The sequence below is a fragment of the Gossypium raimondii genome, chromosome 11, assembly GCF_025698545.1.
Source record: "Gossypium raimondii isolate GPD5lz chromosome 11, ASM2569854v1, whole genome shotgun sequence".
NCBI classification, from domain to species: Eukaryota; Viridiplantae; Streptophyta; class Magnoliopsida; order Malvales; family Malvaceae; genus Gossypium; species Gossypium raimondii.
In genome coordinates this window covers 55,912,708-55,929,990 of record NC_068575.1, presented here as the reverse complement: position 1 = coordinate 55,929,990, position 17,283 = coordinate 55,912,708, and the positions used below count along the sequence as shown (strand labels likewise).

Below are 17,283 nucleotides of genomic sequence, written 5' to 3'. Positions count from 1 at the left end.
TTCTTCTATATTTTATAATTGATCTCTCCTATTTAATTTGAACTATATGATCTTTAATATCTTAACGCAGTAGTGAAATGAATGTCAATCAATAACAACCAATTCTCTTTGCTCAAAAGGAATGACTGGATAGTGAATTTCATGGCAGTCACCCTATCGATCTTGTGGTAACCCTTCTAATTAACCTTCACATTGAGGTTAGCACCAGGGCTACAATTGTTGCACTTAGCATAGTAGAGGGTTTTTTCGTAAATGACGTTGTCAATTCCTTCAAAAAGCATCCACCCTTCAAGCTTAATGAAGTCACCCAATTTGGATTCTATGAGAATTGTTTTAGAGAATTTCTTCCATGGTCTGCCTAAGTATGTTGTGATTTTGAACCTATCATTGAAGAGCTCTTGCTTAAGGACAATCTTGTAATTTTGGATCACAATGTCAGTGTAATACCCTGAAAATTATTACAGTAAGAAAGTAAGATATTATCCTTGATATTGTAAAGTAAGGAAATAAAGTGAGAAAAAGGGAAATTTTGAGTTAAGTCAACTAGGGGTGAGCAAAACTCGATACGACTCGAAAAAATCGAAAAAAAAATCGAATTTCGAGTTAAACGAATCGAGTTATTCGAGTTAATCGAGTTATTCGAATCAACTCGAATTTTTTTTCGACTTTCGATTTCGAATCGAGTTGAGTTTTCGAATTCGAATAACTCGAATAATTCGAATATCAAACTATAATATTTACATTTTTACCCTAAATTCCCAAACCTTTTTATTTTTCCCTCAAAACTTTTACTCCTTCCCACTTCCCCCAAAACTTTTACTCCCCTCCCTTCCCAACCCCCAATCTACCCAAAATCCATTTCCCACCAAAAATTTACTCCCCAAAACCCTCAAAACCTTTTATTTTCCCTCAAAATTTTTACTCCCTCCCACTTTTCTCCTAAAACTTTTATTCTCTTCCCATCCCACCTCCCATCTACCCTAAACCCCCCCTCCAATTTTTTTTTAATATTTTCCCTCCAAAATTTTACTCCCCTATTTACTTTCCCTCAAACTTTTATTCCCCAGAACTTTTTATTTCCCCCTTAAACTTTTACTTCTCACCCTTTACTCTCAAAGAAAAAATCAAAATTATCCAAAAAAAATCACTAAGCATAAATAGTAATAATTTTATTTATATCTACTATTTATATTATTAAATTAAATTTCACATTTTATATTATTTATATTATTGAATTGTTTAGTCATATTGAATATTTATATTAAAATTGAATTATTAATTATGCCATAAAATATTCATGTTAAAATTTTATATTGGTATCAATTTCACATTTTATTTTTAAAATAACTTTTATTTAAAAAATCATATTTTTACATTTAATATATTTTTAATTCCAAAATACATAGTGACAAGAATCAAGATAATTGAAACAACTAAGCAAGCAAAGAAGCTAACCAGTATATAAAAAATTAATAAATAAATTATGAGGTGATGAAAGTTAATAAAAAATTGATTAATGTGGTCAAATTTTATTACGATGGGTGACAATGGTTACAAGGACCCAAAATTATTTTTTAAAATTTAACTCAAACAAATATATTCGATTCGATTCGATTCGAATTCCATCTCACTCGACTCGATTCGAGAAAACTTCAAATAAAGTTAGGATGATAAAATGAGATTCGAAAACTCGATTAACTCAAAAATTTTCGATTCGATTCGATTCGATCGAATGCTCACCCCTAATGTCAACATTGGGAAGTATATTATGATATATTAATTCAAGAAAAGACTAAATCGCAAAAGTAAAAAAAATTGTGGCCCAAGGGTAAGTACTCAAAATTTGAGGAGTTAAAGTGTAAATATGAAAAAGTTGAAGGACTAATAGTGAAAATATTTTAAGGGTGGAATGATCTAGAAACTAAGGAAAATGGATGAATTAGGACCAAATTGAATATGTGAAGAATTATGAGGGACTAAATCGTAATTTTACCAAATTAAGTGATGACTCAAGGATGAAATTTTAAAAGATCATAAAGGGAAAATTGGTCAATTAGAAAGAGAGAGAAATCTAGAAGGCAATGATGATATTAGAGATATTTTAATGATATTTTAATGATATTTAATTAGATAAATATTATTTTATTAATATTTTAATGAAATATTTTATTATTATTTTATTTAGTATATAAGGAAAGAAAGAGGAAGAATTCTCTTCATCTTTCCATGCACCCATGTGAGGAGAGAAGAGAAGAAAGAAATTTTCTTTTCTTTACAATTTGGTCCTTTTACCAAAAATTCACCATTTTCACTTAGAAATCAAAAGAATTTCCATAGCTATCAAGAGAGTAAAATAATAAGGAGACTATGGAGAGCTACAATATCAAGTTAGATACAAGAAATAGAAGCTGGAGGAGAGAGAAAATCAAGTTAAAGATTGAAATCAATAGAACAAGGTAAGAACATCAAGATTTTAATATATTTTAAGTTTGATATTATTGAAAAAACATGAAAATGATGTTAAAGTAGAGTTTTATTATATAAGGTTCTATGTTCTTGATATGTTAGAGAAGGGAAATAAGAGGAAGTGATGGGAAATATGGTAGAGAAAGGAAAAGAGGGTGTTATAAACTTAGTTATCAACATTTTACACTAAAGCAGTTTTGGACAGCAGTAGTAGTCTGAATTTTAAAATTTACCAAAAATTGTAGAAATTGAATTAGAGGTTAATTAAAGTACTAAATTAAATCCTATTGAGTCTAGTTTTACATAGAATAAATGGTGTAAGCAAAAGAATTTCATATTATGAGATATATGAATTTTTGTGAGACAATGTCAGATTGATTTCGGGTTCCCCTGTTTTGAATTTGGAAAATCATCAAAAATTGTAAAAAAATAATTAGGGGTTTAAATTTTTATTTTTAAATTCTTAATGAGTCTATTTTCAAGAGAAACAAACAGAAACATCATCCAAACCCGTACTAAGAGATAATTAATTTTTAATAAAGAAAGGTCGAAGCTGTCAAACAGCAGAACAGGGATAAATTTGAAGATTTTACTGTACTTATTGGCTAAATATTAAATTTTTAAATTTTTATGGTAAAAAGATATTTTAGTCTAGTTTCAAAAACATGAAGCAGATCTTAATTTAGAATTCTGTAGCTCAAGATATAAACAATTTAGTGACTATGACTCAAGCGGACAGCTTTGATATGAACATAAGTAAATAGTGGAATTATAGATAATATTACATATAAGCATGTTATATACATTAAGAATGTGGAATGGAGAGGAGGAAAATATATGAATATTCAGCTAGCATGGGTTTACATTAAAATGGCTAATTTGCATGTTTTAGGCTCATGGACTAAATTAAATAAAAGTAAAATTTTAGGGCAATTTTGTAAAAATATCAAAAGACCAAATTGCATGAAATGAATTGTTTTATTGTCTAAATTAATATATATTGAAAGAAATTATTAATATCAAGTGGGTTTAGAGCTTTAATTTTGTTGTATGATGATATTATAAAGTGATTTTGTTAAATATTAATGTTAGTATCAAATTGTGAAAATAGTTAAAATATTAGGATTTGGTATTAAATTTATGTTTTATTAAGGGTTGTATGATAGCTTAGAATATTTGGATAAATTATTAATTGAGAAAAATTAGTTGATTTGATAGATTAACTAGTTAAGGGACTAAATTGTAAAAGTTAAAAAGTTGGGGTAATTGTGTAAATTCAAAAATTGAAGGGTATAAATTGTGAAATAAATTGGAACTGGAATATATGCTGATGAATGAGTAATTTTATATTTTAGATTAAGATTCTCAGAGATACTTGTGAAAAAGGAAAAATAGTGGAATAGTCCCCGAACTCCTGCAATTATTACAATTCAATTCATGAAAGTTTAATAATTATATTGAATTGACGAATGATGTTACGTATTTAATATATTGTTGAAAAATGGAATGTTGTTAAATTATTATGTATTTAGCATATTGTTAAAAAAATGAAATATTGTTAAATTATGAATTGAAAAGAATACCCAGTTAAAGTGGAACGCGGGATTGAGTACAATCGTTTTGTGGCAAAGGATCAATTGAAGACAAATGCAAAGGATAAATTGACAGCAAATTACCCAAGTAAACCGAGGTTCAGCATTTGTTGCGAACTTTCGTGTTTACTTTCCATTTAGCTCTCACGAGCTTCTGTTAACTCATATGAGTTTCAGTTTAACCCTTATAGGTTTCTGTTCATCTCTTTTTAGCTTCAGTTTAACCCTTATGGGTTTTTGTTCAGCTCTTACGAGCTTCAGTTCAAACCTTATGGGTTTCACTTATGTGCTTCTGTGCAGCCTTTGGGCTTCTGAATACAATGTACTCATATCCGTAAGTTGTTCCCCGATTCGGTAAGATCTGATAAGTGACATATGAAATTAATGTTTGAAGACTTAAGGTTATTATTGGTGTTGATCTGAAATAAGTGTATTCATCGGTTGAAATTGTGATGAGTAATAAACTCAAGTGTGATATGTTCATAAAATAAGTTTATCAATGTTGAATTTATATGAAATATGTTCAAGTATGCTAACAAATTTTGTTATTGATGCTTAGACAAGTGCCAAGCTACTGGTTAAATGGTAATATGTTTATTTATATGATGCGTTGAAAGGGTAAGTGCTTAAATGAAAACATACTTATGCTCATGAAAGAGTGGTAACTTTTAAGTTATGCAATTTCTTATGAAATGGTTTATCATGTGATTAATTTTAAAAAGGGCTATGTTCAAATGCATTAGCTTGTGGTTATGGTGGTATGGTGAAAGTAAAGAAATGCAAATGAAATGAAAATTTAGAAATTTGGAATGAGTGAGGAAAGTAAAGTTGTTGAATATACTTTATGAATATTGGGGTATCAATATTGGATTATTCTGGATATATATAAATTTCTTATTTAAAATGAATTGATATGATTAAAGTTTATATAAGCCTACTAAGCATTCATTGCTTACGTAATTGTTTTCCTTTACTTTTCATATTATCGGAAGCTCGATTAGGTTGGAAGCTTGTTGGAGATATATCACACTATCTATTGGTTCTATCGATATTTTCGAATGTTTTAATTTTAGTCATAATGACATGTTTAGGTATTTTGTTTAATGTTGGTTTATATGTAAATTGTTGAGATTAGCCACTTATTTTAGCTTGTGTTGAATGCCATGTTATAGTTTGTAGATTTGTGAATTGGTAGGGCTAGGTTAGTAACAAATTAGGTGAGAAATATGGCTTGTAAAATAGCTTATTTTCGTCCACACGGGCAGAGACACGGGCATATGTCTCAACCATGTGTGACACACGACCAGGTGACATGACCGTGTGTCCCTTGTATCTTAAATTTGCACAAAACAGAATGCTCACACGGCCTAGGACACGGGCATGTGACTTGGCCGTATGACCCAAGTCAGTATACTCACACAGGCACGGACACGGGCTGAAACACGGCCGTATGTCCCTATTTCGAATGCCCACACGGCCTGAGACATGGGCATGTCTCCAAACCGTGTAAGTCACACGGCCTTGTGACCCTTGCAATGTTGAAAATTTTAAATATTTTTCGAAAAATTTTCTGAGTCTTCGATTTAGTTCCTATTTGTTTCTAATACGTAATTTTTGCCTCAAGGGCTCGTTTAAGGGACAATATGTATGATTTTGATTGGTTTTTAATATGAATGCTAGATGGAATAAAATGTCTAATAATTAGTTTGTAAACTTCGGTAATACTCTGTAACCCTGTTCCGGCGACGAGTTCGGGTTAGGGGTGTTATAGTCAGTGTTCACATCAATGAAGACCTTGCCTTGTATTGTCAATGTGTGAATTGATTATCCATTAGCCTTTTTACAATGACCAATGAGTTCTAGATAACACTAGGGGAGTAACTGAAGATGAAGTCAATAGTTCCAAAGATGATACAATTGCAAAAGAACTGACAATTTGCTTGATTGTACAAAGTGACTTGGTAGGCATCTATCCTACAATTGAAGAAGGTTGACTTATTTTATTGAATGCGAAGAGCCACTGCCTGGTGCCTTTCAGGACCAGCGGTGCTCTAGAATCCCATGGATTTGACAATGAACCCATTCCCAATAGCAATTGCACCATTAAAATTATGAAATTATTTTATTATAAAAAAATATCATGGGTGATAATTATGATGGATTAACTGGCATGGGTTGTCTTTTGTGAAATTATGAAACTATATAGGTTTCTTTATAATTATATGCTACCTATCTTTTTTTTCTTGAGAGCAAGGACCAAAGGCTAAGCAAAATATTATTAATAAACAACATCATTAATAACAAACGAATGGATCGAACGAGGGTAGCACTTATATGCTACTTATGTTATTGGTTGATATAAATGACATTTTCTATTAATCAAATCATTATCCTAATGGCCAAAAAAAGAATGATTAAAGTTCTTAGTAACTTACAGAATGTTGCAATTTGCCAAGTGGTAATTCCACTACCATTATCTACACCCTTGCAACCAGTGACGATAGTTTTCCTTGGGCCACCACCATACATGATGATGTTGGTGTATTGTGTGCCCATGGTAATGTACTCATCATAGATTCGACCTTTGATATAAATCACAATATCACATGTCGGATATTGGAGTTCTTTAGAGTAGCAACCAAGGCTATACCAATGGTCTTGAATTGGTCGCTGCCATCCTTGGCCACAACAACATTTGGTTTTAAGTTGCTATTATCAATCCTAGCCAAAATATGGTGATCTTTAGCTAAGAACCATGAGGGTATTCATTCTTCTCAACAAAAATAAGTATACGGGAGTTTGTAACAGCCCGATTTTAGCTAAATCAAAATAGTGGTTTCGAAACCACAAATCTGAGGTCGTAAAATTATTTTTATATTATTTTGTGTGTTTATAGCATGTGAATTAATATGTGTGAAAATTTTATGAATTAATTTTATTAATTAGTTGTCTAATTTGATAAAAGGACTTAATTGCGTACAGTGAAAATTTCGAGGTCTATTTGTTAAAGGCATCAAATTGATATAAAATGGAAATGTGGAGCACTTTCATGTCAATTATACCATTAATAATAGTGATGGACAATATTGGACAAGGTTAGGTAGATTTTTATGTTAATTTATTTAGGATAAAATAGTAATTTATGTTTTAATGTTTATTAAATTAAAACAAAACAATTTCTTTCTTCATTATCATCATCTTTGACCGAAACTTGAAGAAATAAATAGCTTAAAAAGTTTGCTAGGGTTCGGCACATTAGGGGGTTAATTGGTAAGTGATTTTGACTCGGTTTTTGATGATTTTACGTTTTTGAGATCGTTGCTTTGTATTCTAGCTAACCTGTGTACTAATTTTTGAATTGGTTGATGAATTTGTGAGTTGCCATTGATGATAGCTTGATTTTTTTGTTGTTTAATGATGAAAAATAAATATTTGTTGATAGATTATTAAATTTTGTTAAGTAATTTTTGATAAAAATCCAAATTAGGGATTTAATTGTGAAAATGAGAAATTGAGGGGCTAAAATGTGAAACAAATGAAATAAGTGGGCCTATATGAGCTAAAGGAATATTCGGCCAAGCTATGATATTGTCAAATTTTGAATGTTTTGTGTTTTGTGAAATAAGGACTAAATTGTAAAAAATGTGAAATGTTAGGGGTTAAATTGCAATTTGCCCATTTATGTGTTTTTTGAATAAATTTGAATGAAATGTGTTATTAAATAGCCAAATTTGAATTTATATAGATCAAGAACAAAAGAAAATGGAATTAGATCGGGGAAAGTCGAAAGTGGTCGAGTAGTCGATTCCATCCGCTTGTCTTCGTCTAAGGTAAGTTTGTAAGTAAATAATTGAGGCTAAATTTAATGTACTTATTTTATATATAGCCGAATCAAAATATGTGTATTTATACTACAATGCTGAATTGTATTTAACATAGGTTGACTAATTACGAGATTAATTTGATTGAATTACGACATCCAAAAGTCATACGAAGCACAGGAATGTTGAAATGTGTTATCGTGTAAGACCACGTCTGGGACATTGGCATGGATTTGAGATTTACGTGTAAGACCCTATCTGGGACATTAGCATCTTATATGATTACGTGTAAGACCCTATCTGGGATAGTGGCATTGATATTTGATTACTTGTAAGACCACGTTTGGGACGTTGGCATTGTACGAGATTTTTGGAGATATCCGAGTATCTTTATTGATTCTGAATAGTTTAACGGGCAATGCCAGGTTACGATCGAATGTGAAAATCTAGCTAAATGGTTCAGGTACGTGCAAATTAAAATGTTTATGAAAATATGGTAAATTTAGCACTTGAAACAATGATGTAATTTATGCATGTTATGAAAGGTAATTTATATGTACCTGTGCCTATTCACATTCGACCAAATAGAAAAATGTGGTGAATGTTCTTATTATACTTTATTTGCTTATGACTTACTAAGCATTCTAAGCTTACTTTGTGTGTTCATTCGGTGTATTATAGATTTTGGAAAGCTAGTTACGAGCTCGGGGATCGTCAAGGAAGTTCATCACACTATCGACCGTTAATTTGGTATTTTAAAAGCTTGAAGTATAATCCTTTGGCATGTATAGGCTAGTGTTCGTTTGGTGAAATTGTGAATTGAGTATATATATAGCCATGCGAATATGGCTTGATGATGATGTTAATTATGATGTGAACCGGCCATGTATTTAGCTTATTTTGAAAGTAAGTTTTAAGATATATTTTATGTGATGGATGATCTTATAATTCGACTTAAGAAATGAAGTAAATGGTGGATGCATTTTGACTTATGATATGTGTTTATAATTTGCCTTGTGAGTGGCTTAAAAATGTTGTTCAAGTTTGTGTGTATTCGGCCTTGTACTTAAATCATTTTGGGGATTATGTTACATGGTTTAATATGTGGTTATAATGTTTTAATGAATTGGAAATGTTGAATGAATAATTTTGGAAATTGGTTGATTATGTATTAGTTAAATTATTAATAAAAAATTGATTTGGTCATTTGTGAGATAAAATCTGGTATAAAATATGTCTTTACAATTCAGCTAATGACATGTGGAATTTATATGTGTTTTATAATGCCATGTGTAATTGACTAAATTAATATAGTTTTATTGTTGGTTAAGTGATCGATTAAGTGATGATGGAAGTTGATATAATATTGGATGATATATATATATATATATATATATATTAGTATGAAATGCGCCTGAATTGGTGTGTCTTTGGCTGGAATTTATATGTTAGATAATGCCTTGTAAATATATATGCTGTCCAATTTTGGTATGTTTGGTTTAGGTAAAAATACATTTCGAATTGATCGTATTATTATGGTCCGAATTGGGCATAGTTTGGATATGTATTAGCTGCTTATTTGAATGAGATAAATAGTATAAAAATGTATTGTTAAAATGACATGTTCAATAATTAGCTAGTGGATTATATATATATATATATATATATACAAATGAATGTTGTGAAATATGTGCATAAAATATGAAATAAAGTATGCTTGATTTTCATTAGTTATTGAATGTTATGAAATTTGATGAATATAAGGTTTGAATTATGCTTTATAAAGCAAATGTATTATGAACTTAATGCATGATAGTTGATTCGATATTTTGCTAAATAAATAATATTGATATTGTTGGATTTTGAAGCATGGATTGTTTATGTATTATAAACAATAAAGCATGATTATCTTTATTTGATTAAGTGTTTAATATATGCGAATTTGAATTTTATATTTGAAGTAGGAGGTTGATGTTCGAGATTGAAAACTATTAAAAGAAGTTGTTATAACTTTGAGCATGTTTTGTATTAAATGACTGTACTGAACTGTGTTTAGATCGGTAATGCCTCGTGAGCCTAATCCGGCAACGGATACGAGTTAGGGGTGTTACAGAGTTAGTAATATTTTATTGAATGTCGAATTTGGAAAGAATGTCTGACAACTTTGTTAGTATTGTCAAGGCATTACTTGTGAGTTCACTAGCACCGACAATACCCTTTTGCATGGTTTCTTTCATGTTGTTATCTTGTTTGAAACCAACCATGCATGACTGCTAGCCAGTATGATATAACAGAGCTCAATCAGGTTCTAAGATCGGAATGTTGTGCAATTCACTATCACCGAAGTCAGAGTATGATATTTGAAGTTGAATAAACAACATAGTTCATCATATCCTTACAATCATCTAAGGCCATCTTTGTGATGTTATTGTTTTAACTTGAGCAACTTCTTGATTGCTTCCTCAACTCAAGATAGTCGTTGCATTGAACTCTTTAGGATTAGTGCTATTAATAGAGCTGAGAGTCTTTGGGTAAAATTCTCGATAATGAGTAAATGAACAAAAGTTAGACACCGCCCTTTACTTGAGGAGATAATATTTCATTATTATTGTGATTCTAATGAACTTCAGACACAACGCGAACGACGACTCTGACAATCATCATTTTTCTCGACCTTTTTGTTTTTTTGAGTGAAGATATTATGTCTCTACCGCGGTTTAATTGTGACAAATAACCATATAGTAGGAAAACTATATGATCCCCAACCAAGCAGAATAAGTAGGGAGAAACCTTTATCGAAAAATGAAGCTTCCCTTTCTTTTGTTCATTATACGCGTTTAAAATTAGGGTTTCTGACTTGGAAAACAAAAAATAAGGCCTCACATAATTGAATAATGATTATCAGCTTTAAATTTAGAAAAGGAAAAGTTTGGAATGGCTGTTTGTTGGAGTGGGGAAATTGTTGGGTTTAATTGATTTTGGATGGTTGGGCCTGATGTGCAAAACATTAGTTTTCAAGAATTATGCTTAATATGTATGTTCCCTCTTATTCTATTTCCTACTTAAAACTTGTATAATTATAAACATATCTCAAATTAAAACTTTGTTTGATAAAAAGAAAATAGAATAAATAAAATTCCAAAAATAACTCTCAAAATTAAGATAGTAATACACTTGTGAATTGCTTGTTTTGAAAATCTTACAAAATTGTCTAAATACATATGTATGTATAAATTCTTTACAATTGATAAATTCTTTGAAATCTAATATATACATTGAAGTTTTGAGTTTCATAAAACTCGGCTTAAATGAACAGTTCATAATTTATTCTTTTCTAGCATGAAACGACCAATAAATTCACATTTTTCTGACTTCTAATCTTAATTTAAATTGATTTCTTCATGGACCCCCAAGTCTGGAAAGTTCTTCAATTTTTTAATAAATATTTAATCTTAAAAAAGAAAACCTCCAATCCTCCATACAAAACCAAGCTTGCAATATTGTCTACCCATAGATTACACAACACTAGAAATTTGCTGAGGAAAACAAAACACTAAAGCCATGGCTGTCTACAAAGAGAAGAGAAGCATATCTTATTTGGTTCAAGCAGGAGAAATGAAATGCAAGTCTAGGATCAGTTGAAACCACGACCTACTAAAATATTTAACTAACTGGTCATCAAAGCTACAAATATCAGAGCAACTCCCATTCTGTCATTGTCATGGGTAGTAGATATGGATGTGAGAATATCATCAAAGCCAAAAATCAGGCTCTGCCCTCCCTTTCTCAACACTTCCCACAATAACACTTTCAAATTACAATCCGCTGGCCCTTCAACACCAAACTATATACATTTCTCCCCAAACTATTACCAGGAAACAGTCATCATCCGCGCATTAGATCAATGTCGACATGGCTATTGTTACGCATATCCATTGATCTCGACCCAGGCCACACCCCTGCCGGTGCACTTGGAGTCATATTTTGACTTGGTGATATGCCTGGAGGAGCTACTAGATTGTCAACCATCTGATCATCTGAATCTTTTACCCCTTCTTGCCCTCCTTTTTTGTTCTTTGCCTTTGATCCACCCCATATAAAACTCCCCACAATCACCTGCTCATGATATATAATTAAATTCCCAGGTAAAGCATATGGTAAGTTTAAATGATTTAAACTTTGAAATGGTATTACTATGTTGGCTTCCTGCTTTTTCAAACTTGCAATGAAGCAGGCCAACTTAATTTTTAGTTGAAAAAATAGACAGCTAGGCTGCCACCAACATTCCTAACAATGTTGAAACCACCTACTCTCATCTAACCCTTACTACTTAAGGCCGGCAGCAAGGCATGCATATGAAGACAGTATTTAACCCGTAGACCTATATACTGACTAGAAATTAGAATTGCAAATAACCCCATAGATCTCAGTACCTGCACGGGGCTTGCTGCGATAAGCATCCCTCCAACACCTCCCCCAATGACACGGCCATCAGGACTGGCAAGAGAAACACTAAGACCACCAGTTCGATTGCGAGAGCCAGTATTGCTTGTCAGCAGGTACGAGCCTGACAGACATAATATCTCAAATCGTCCCTACAGAAGTCAAAACGGACAAAAAAGTGTGTTTCAATAAAAATATGCATTGAATCAAGAGAATCTCTGAGAAAGAGTAAAGAAAAGTTCATATATCAGAAATGAAAAGTTTGTTCAATGGCATTACTAAAACCTAGACCAATTCAACAATATCGGACAACAAAAATATGTGATTTATATGCAATCTTGTGTTTTGTTACTTTCACAAGGAACGAGTTAGTAATAGGCAAACCTAAATCCATTCAATATAACTCAGCAAAAACATCTGAACTTGCCTAAACATATCTTTCACAAACAATATAAGGGTCGGGTTATTGAGTGCCAAACCTCGTACGTAACAGTGCCACCCGACGATGACGGCTGTCGAAGAGTTACGGTAGAGACAGCACCATTGGCTGACAAAATGCATACTTCTCTTGGTCCTTGCTGTGAAAATGACATTAATTTTGTTGCAATGTCCTGCAGGGAAAGTAAAAAGTAATTCTCAAGGGAAAAAAAAAAAAAAAAGAAATTTCTTCCATTACAAGATAACCTACCTCAAAAAGTAAGCTTCAAGACAGAATATCTACTTTTTGTTAGAGAAACAATGAAAAACCTAAACAAAACTTAACGCCCTCATGCCTAGCACAACTGAAAGAAGTGATCTACCATATTTAAAAAAAAAAAAGACTCAAAATACAACAAAATCAACAACAGTGTTTTTTTACATAGAAAACCATGAAGAATAATAGCAAGGACAACTAAGCCTAGAGAACCCTAATTCTTGTATATTTAATTTTGAGGGTAGAGTCCGAGGCCTAATTAATAAAAGAAAATTGCGTACTTCTCCTATTGCAATGGTGATGACATGCGGAGTAAAACTCATCCCAGCTGAACCAGAAAGCAATTCACCTAGCAAAACAAATAGACAATTGCAGCATCATTCACATTGCATGAATAAAACATGTTAGAATTAAGCACCACGAAACAGAGTAAACTGCAAGCACTGATATGATATAACATGTTAATTCACTAAGGAGAATGGAATGTCAGCTTTTAGGAATTGATGAATTGTTAGCTTTGAAGACTTCCACATTTGAACGACTATGCCACTCAATAGTTATTTAATGTCTGAAACTTTCATCAATTCTCGGCATATTCCAATACATAAAGGCTGAGCATAAATTTTATAATAGTAGCCAAACATAAAGATAATGTCATTCATCTCACGGCAACTCTTGAAATTTTCTCCTATTTTCATTTTGCATTCATACCCTTTCTTGGGATAAGCTCTAAGTTCTGTCCTCTCATTTTATGTTGCCTCTAATTTGGTTCTTTTAAATTTCCACTGCTTTATATTTTATTGCTTCCATTCAGACTGAAAATTGACAAAATTCCACATATTATAGACAGGACACTAAGTTGTTTATTATTTTATTGAGATCGAATATATTATTCAATTATCAAGGAAGCAGCTTGTGACCCCGCCCCACCTTAAAAAATCACAATGTGCCAGCAATTTTAATGAGCTATAAAGAAAAATGTTGGCGATATTAAGTAGTCATGGCAGCATTGACATAAGCCTGATTAAACTATAAGAACACAACAAAACCCTTTTATCCTAATCAACAAGAAAAATATGTGCAACATAGCTTATTTCCGCAAGGTTAAGCTACATGTTACATTCTGCATAATAAGGCTCTAAACAATACAAACAGATACGAAAAATATTTTACCAAGGGAAGATAACTGTTGCTTCCTTCCAGAACCCGGTGGCCGCCCTCTTCCCCGTTTTTGGATTGGAGTTATTGTTCCAGGATGAGTAGCTGATGCAGGAGTCAGTGCTAAGGAAACAGTTCCATCAGGTCCATATTTCCGAGGTCTTCCTCTTTTACGTTTCACGGCCTCACCAGGCTGCATGGCTGGAGGTGTGCCTACATTGACATTATGAGGGGTAATTCCTGACAAAGGCTCTACAGGTAAGGTTGCTCCCATAGTAGTGGCACTAATGCTTGATTGATATTGCACATTTGGACTAGATAATGGATGAATGCCAGGTGATCCATGTACCCCGGACTGTGTTCCAGACCCTGACCCAGTTATTCCTCGTTGTTGCATATAGTAAGATGCAGACCCCGATAACGCCATAGCATCCCTTCGATCCATGCATTTACCTCAAATAACCTATACTTGAATTTGCCTTCACATCAACTTACAAGCCAATTTTAAGAAACCAAAAAGGATAGCTCTATTTTTTTCTAAACTTCAAAGTAATGCCAAATACTCCATACACATGAATCTCCAAATTGTGACCACTAAACAGTTAAAAACATATGAATCTTGGAAGCAAAATGAAGAGGTAGAAAAAGAACAATCTATTTGAAGGGTTACAATAAGTCAATGAAGAACTTGTTTCCCAGTTCATATTCCCACGAAGCAAATTTCACTCATGCATGGCTCTGGAAATTGAGCCACGACTAAAAGCAAAGAAATGCATTTAGGGTTGTAGAGGAAACCCTTAAATCCATAAATGAAGGAAAAGAAAATGAAACGCCATGTGCTCGCAATAATGCTAAATTTAGAAGAGAGAACAGTAAAACACAGCTGGTAAAACTACAAGCCTAGGAGCGGAAAAAAGCAAAATAATCTACAAGCAACCAACAGGGAGAAACAAAAAAAATAAAGAAAAAAGGAAAAATAGTTGAAATATCAAGCTCATAACTTGAGAGGAAAGACAAAAATGCGAGCTATTTCACAGCTTACCAAACAGTAGGAAACAAAGAAAGAGGCTTCATGTTAAAGAAACAGAAGAAGCAGAAGGAAACTGAAAACCAGGTCACAACCTCACCAACCCATCATATACCTTTAACACCAAGCATGTTCCACAGAAACCCCCCCCCCAGAGCTTAAGACACCTCAAAATCACAATCCCAAGAAACGATTTATTCACATAATTAAGAAATAAAAAGAAGCAGACAAAAGCTAAAAGCCAATGCCATAAAAGAAAGTTAAACCAAGTTGAAAGCACAAATACAACTTCCTTCGGAAACTAAGCACACACGGGTAAAAAATTTAGCTTCCCTCCATGAAAAAAAAAAGGAAGAAACCCAGAATGAGAAAGTAACTTACATTAGTGAACAGGGGTTAAACTGTTAAAAGGTCCAGCCTTTTGAAAGTAAGAAGCTTTGAAGAAGATGGGTCCTTTATTTTTTTTTCTGTTGGGAAAACAAAGAGACTGAAGTAGAGTATTGATGAAAGGAATTAAAAGCAAAGTGAGAAACAGAGAAAATAGGCCATTTTTGCTGTGAGGAGTAAAGGATGGAAAAGAAAGCGTTTTTTATTACTTGCTACGAAAAGCTCCTTTGCAGACACCAGTCCTTATCGGGATTCATATTTTCTAGGGCAGAGCTTTCTCTCTCTTTCTGTATAGTAAAAGCTGTTTAACTTTTTTTTTTTCGCCTTCTCTCTCTCTTTACCTAAAAAGGTATTGTCATGTTTATCTTTTAGTTTCTCTCTCCCTCTTCTTCTCAACTCTTTGAACCATATGAGTGATCATGCTTGGGTTTAAGACATAGTAATTGAAAATTATTAATTTTTAAAATTTTTATAAATATTTTAAAGGTTATTATTCAATCCACTTTCCAATTTCAGTGAAGTTTCTTAACATCACAATCAATATTAAATATATTTATTTGCTGGTAACATTTGTAAATTTTGAGGACAAGAAGACAAATAAATTTTGTATATTTTAAAAGTAATTATAAGGTGTAAGCATAGGTGAAATGCAGTTGAAAAGAGGGAAAGTGAGGTAAAAGACGAGGAAACAAAGGGACAAAGAAAAGTTCAACAGAAAACAAAGCGTTTAGTTGAAGGATAAATCCTCTTTCCTTAACTGATATTTATTTCTTTGTTTGAAGTTGGAATTTGAATATTAAATGCTATGTCAAGAAAAACCTGTCTGGTCCCACCTCCCACGCGCGCCTTTTTCACTTGTGCTATTTCTCAAGTACGTATACTTCAGATTTTAATTTGAAATTCAAGTGGTACGTACCTACATCTAAGTTTATTCGTCAAGGTTATCATTCCATTAAAAAAACGTTTGGTTAATTAGATATAAAGTTATCTTTAGTAATAAGAGTATCAAAATATAAGATTATCTAACACCAAGCATAAGGAATTTGCACGATTCTTGATGTTATAGCGCCTCTTAACTATGATTGGTATTTGAATTTTTCGTCATTTTTTGGGCACAACAAGAAATAAGTGTTTGAGCAAACGTATTTACAGTTGGGAGAATAAGTTTCTTTTTATTGCAGGCAAGGAAGTTATGCTTAAAACAGTGGCTCAGGCTATTTCTGTTTATAATATAAGTGTACTTTTACTCCCTTACAATGCGTGTAATGAGTTGCAAAAAATGAACTCTTTTTTGTGGGGTTTTGATTATGACGAGTGAAAAATACACTGAGCTTCTTGAGATAAGCTTTGTGTCCCTAGACAGTATAGTAGGATGGGCCTTCGTAACTTGTATTGTTTTAATCTAACGTTCCTCGAAAAGCAAGGTTGGCGTTTCCTTTCTACGCCCAAGTCTCTTTCTAGTAGAATTTACAGAGCTAGATATTTCCTAAATTGGGGATTCCTTGATGTAGCTAGAGGTACTTCACCTTCTTTTATTTTAAAGAGAATTTATAATACTATTACGATGCTTTCTAAAGAGGTTAGATAAAGAGTTGGTGATGGGAGGGCGATAGAGGTCTTCAATGATCCTTGTGTTTGCAACGATGATAATTTCTTTATTAATTCCATTCTCATCGAGGGTTTGAACATTCGAAG

At 32.3% G+C, this 17,283-nt stretch overlaps 1 protein-coding gene and 1 pseudogene across 3 annotated transcripts; both read right to left on the bottom strand.

Annotated features, from left to right (window-relative positions):
- Positions 1 to 53: 53 nt before the first annotated feature.
- Positions 54 to 10,543, bottom strand: LOC128034841 (pectinesterase-like; annotated as a pseudogene).
- A 750-nt stretch (positions 10,544 to 11,293) lies between these two features.
- On the bottom strand, positions 11,294 to 15,895 carry LOC105802687 (AT-hook motif nuclear-localized protein 9). Of its 3 annotated transcripts, none has more exons than XM_052623911.1 (6): positions 15,583 to 15,895; positions 14,190 to 14,653; positions 13,298 to 13,365; positions 12,802 to 12,933; positions 12,313 to 12,474; positions 11,294 to 11,995 (listed from the first exon to the last, which is right to left on the bottom strand). In XM_052623911.1, exons 2-6 carry the CDS (start codon positions 14,617 to 14,619, stop codon positions 11,765 to 11,767), a joined length of 1,023 nt encoding a protein of 340 aa, XP_052479871.1. In that variant the 5' UTR covers positions 14,620 to 14,653; positions 15,583 to 15,895; the 3' UTR covers positions 11,294 to 11,764. The 3 variants fall into 3 exon arrangements, with proteins under 3 accessions (XP_052479871.1, XP_012489928.1, XP_012489927.1); XM_012634474.2 differs by having other exon boundaries at positions 14,190 to 14,642; XM_012634473.2 differs by having other exon boundaries at positions 14,190 to 14,637; positions 15,583 to 15,893.
- Between the last annotated feature and the right edge of the window lie 1,388 nt (positions 15,896 to 17,283).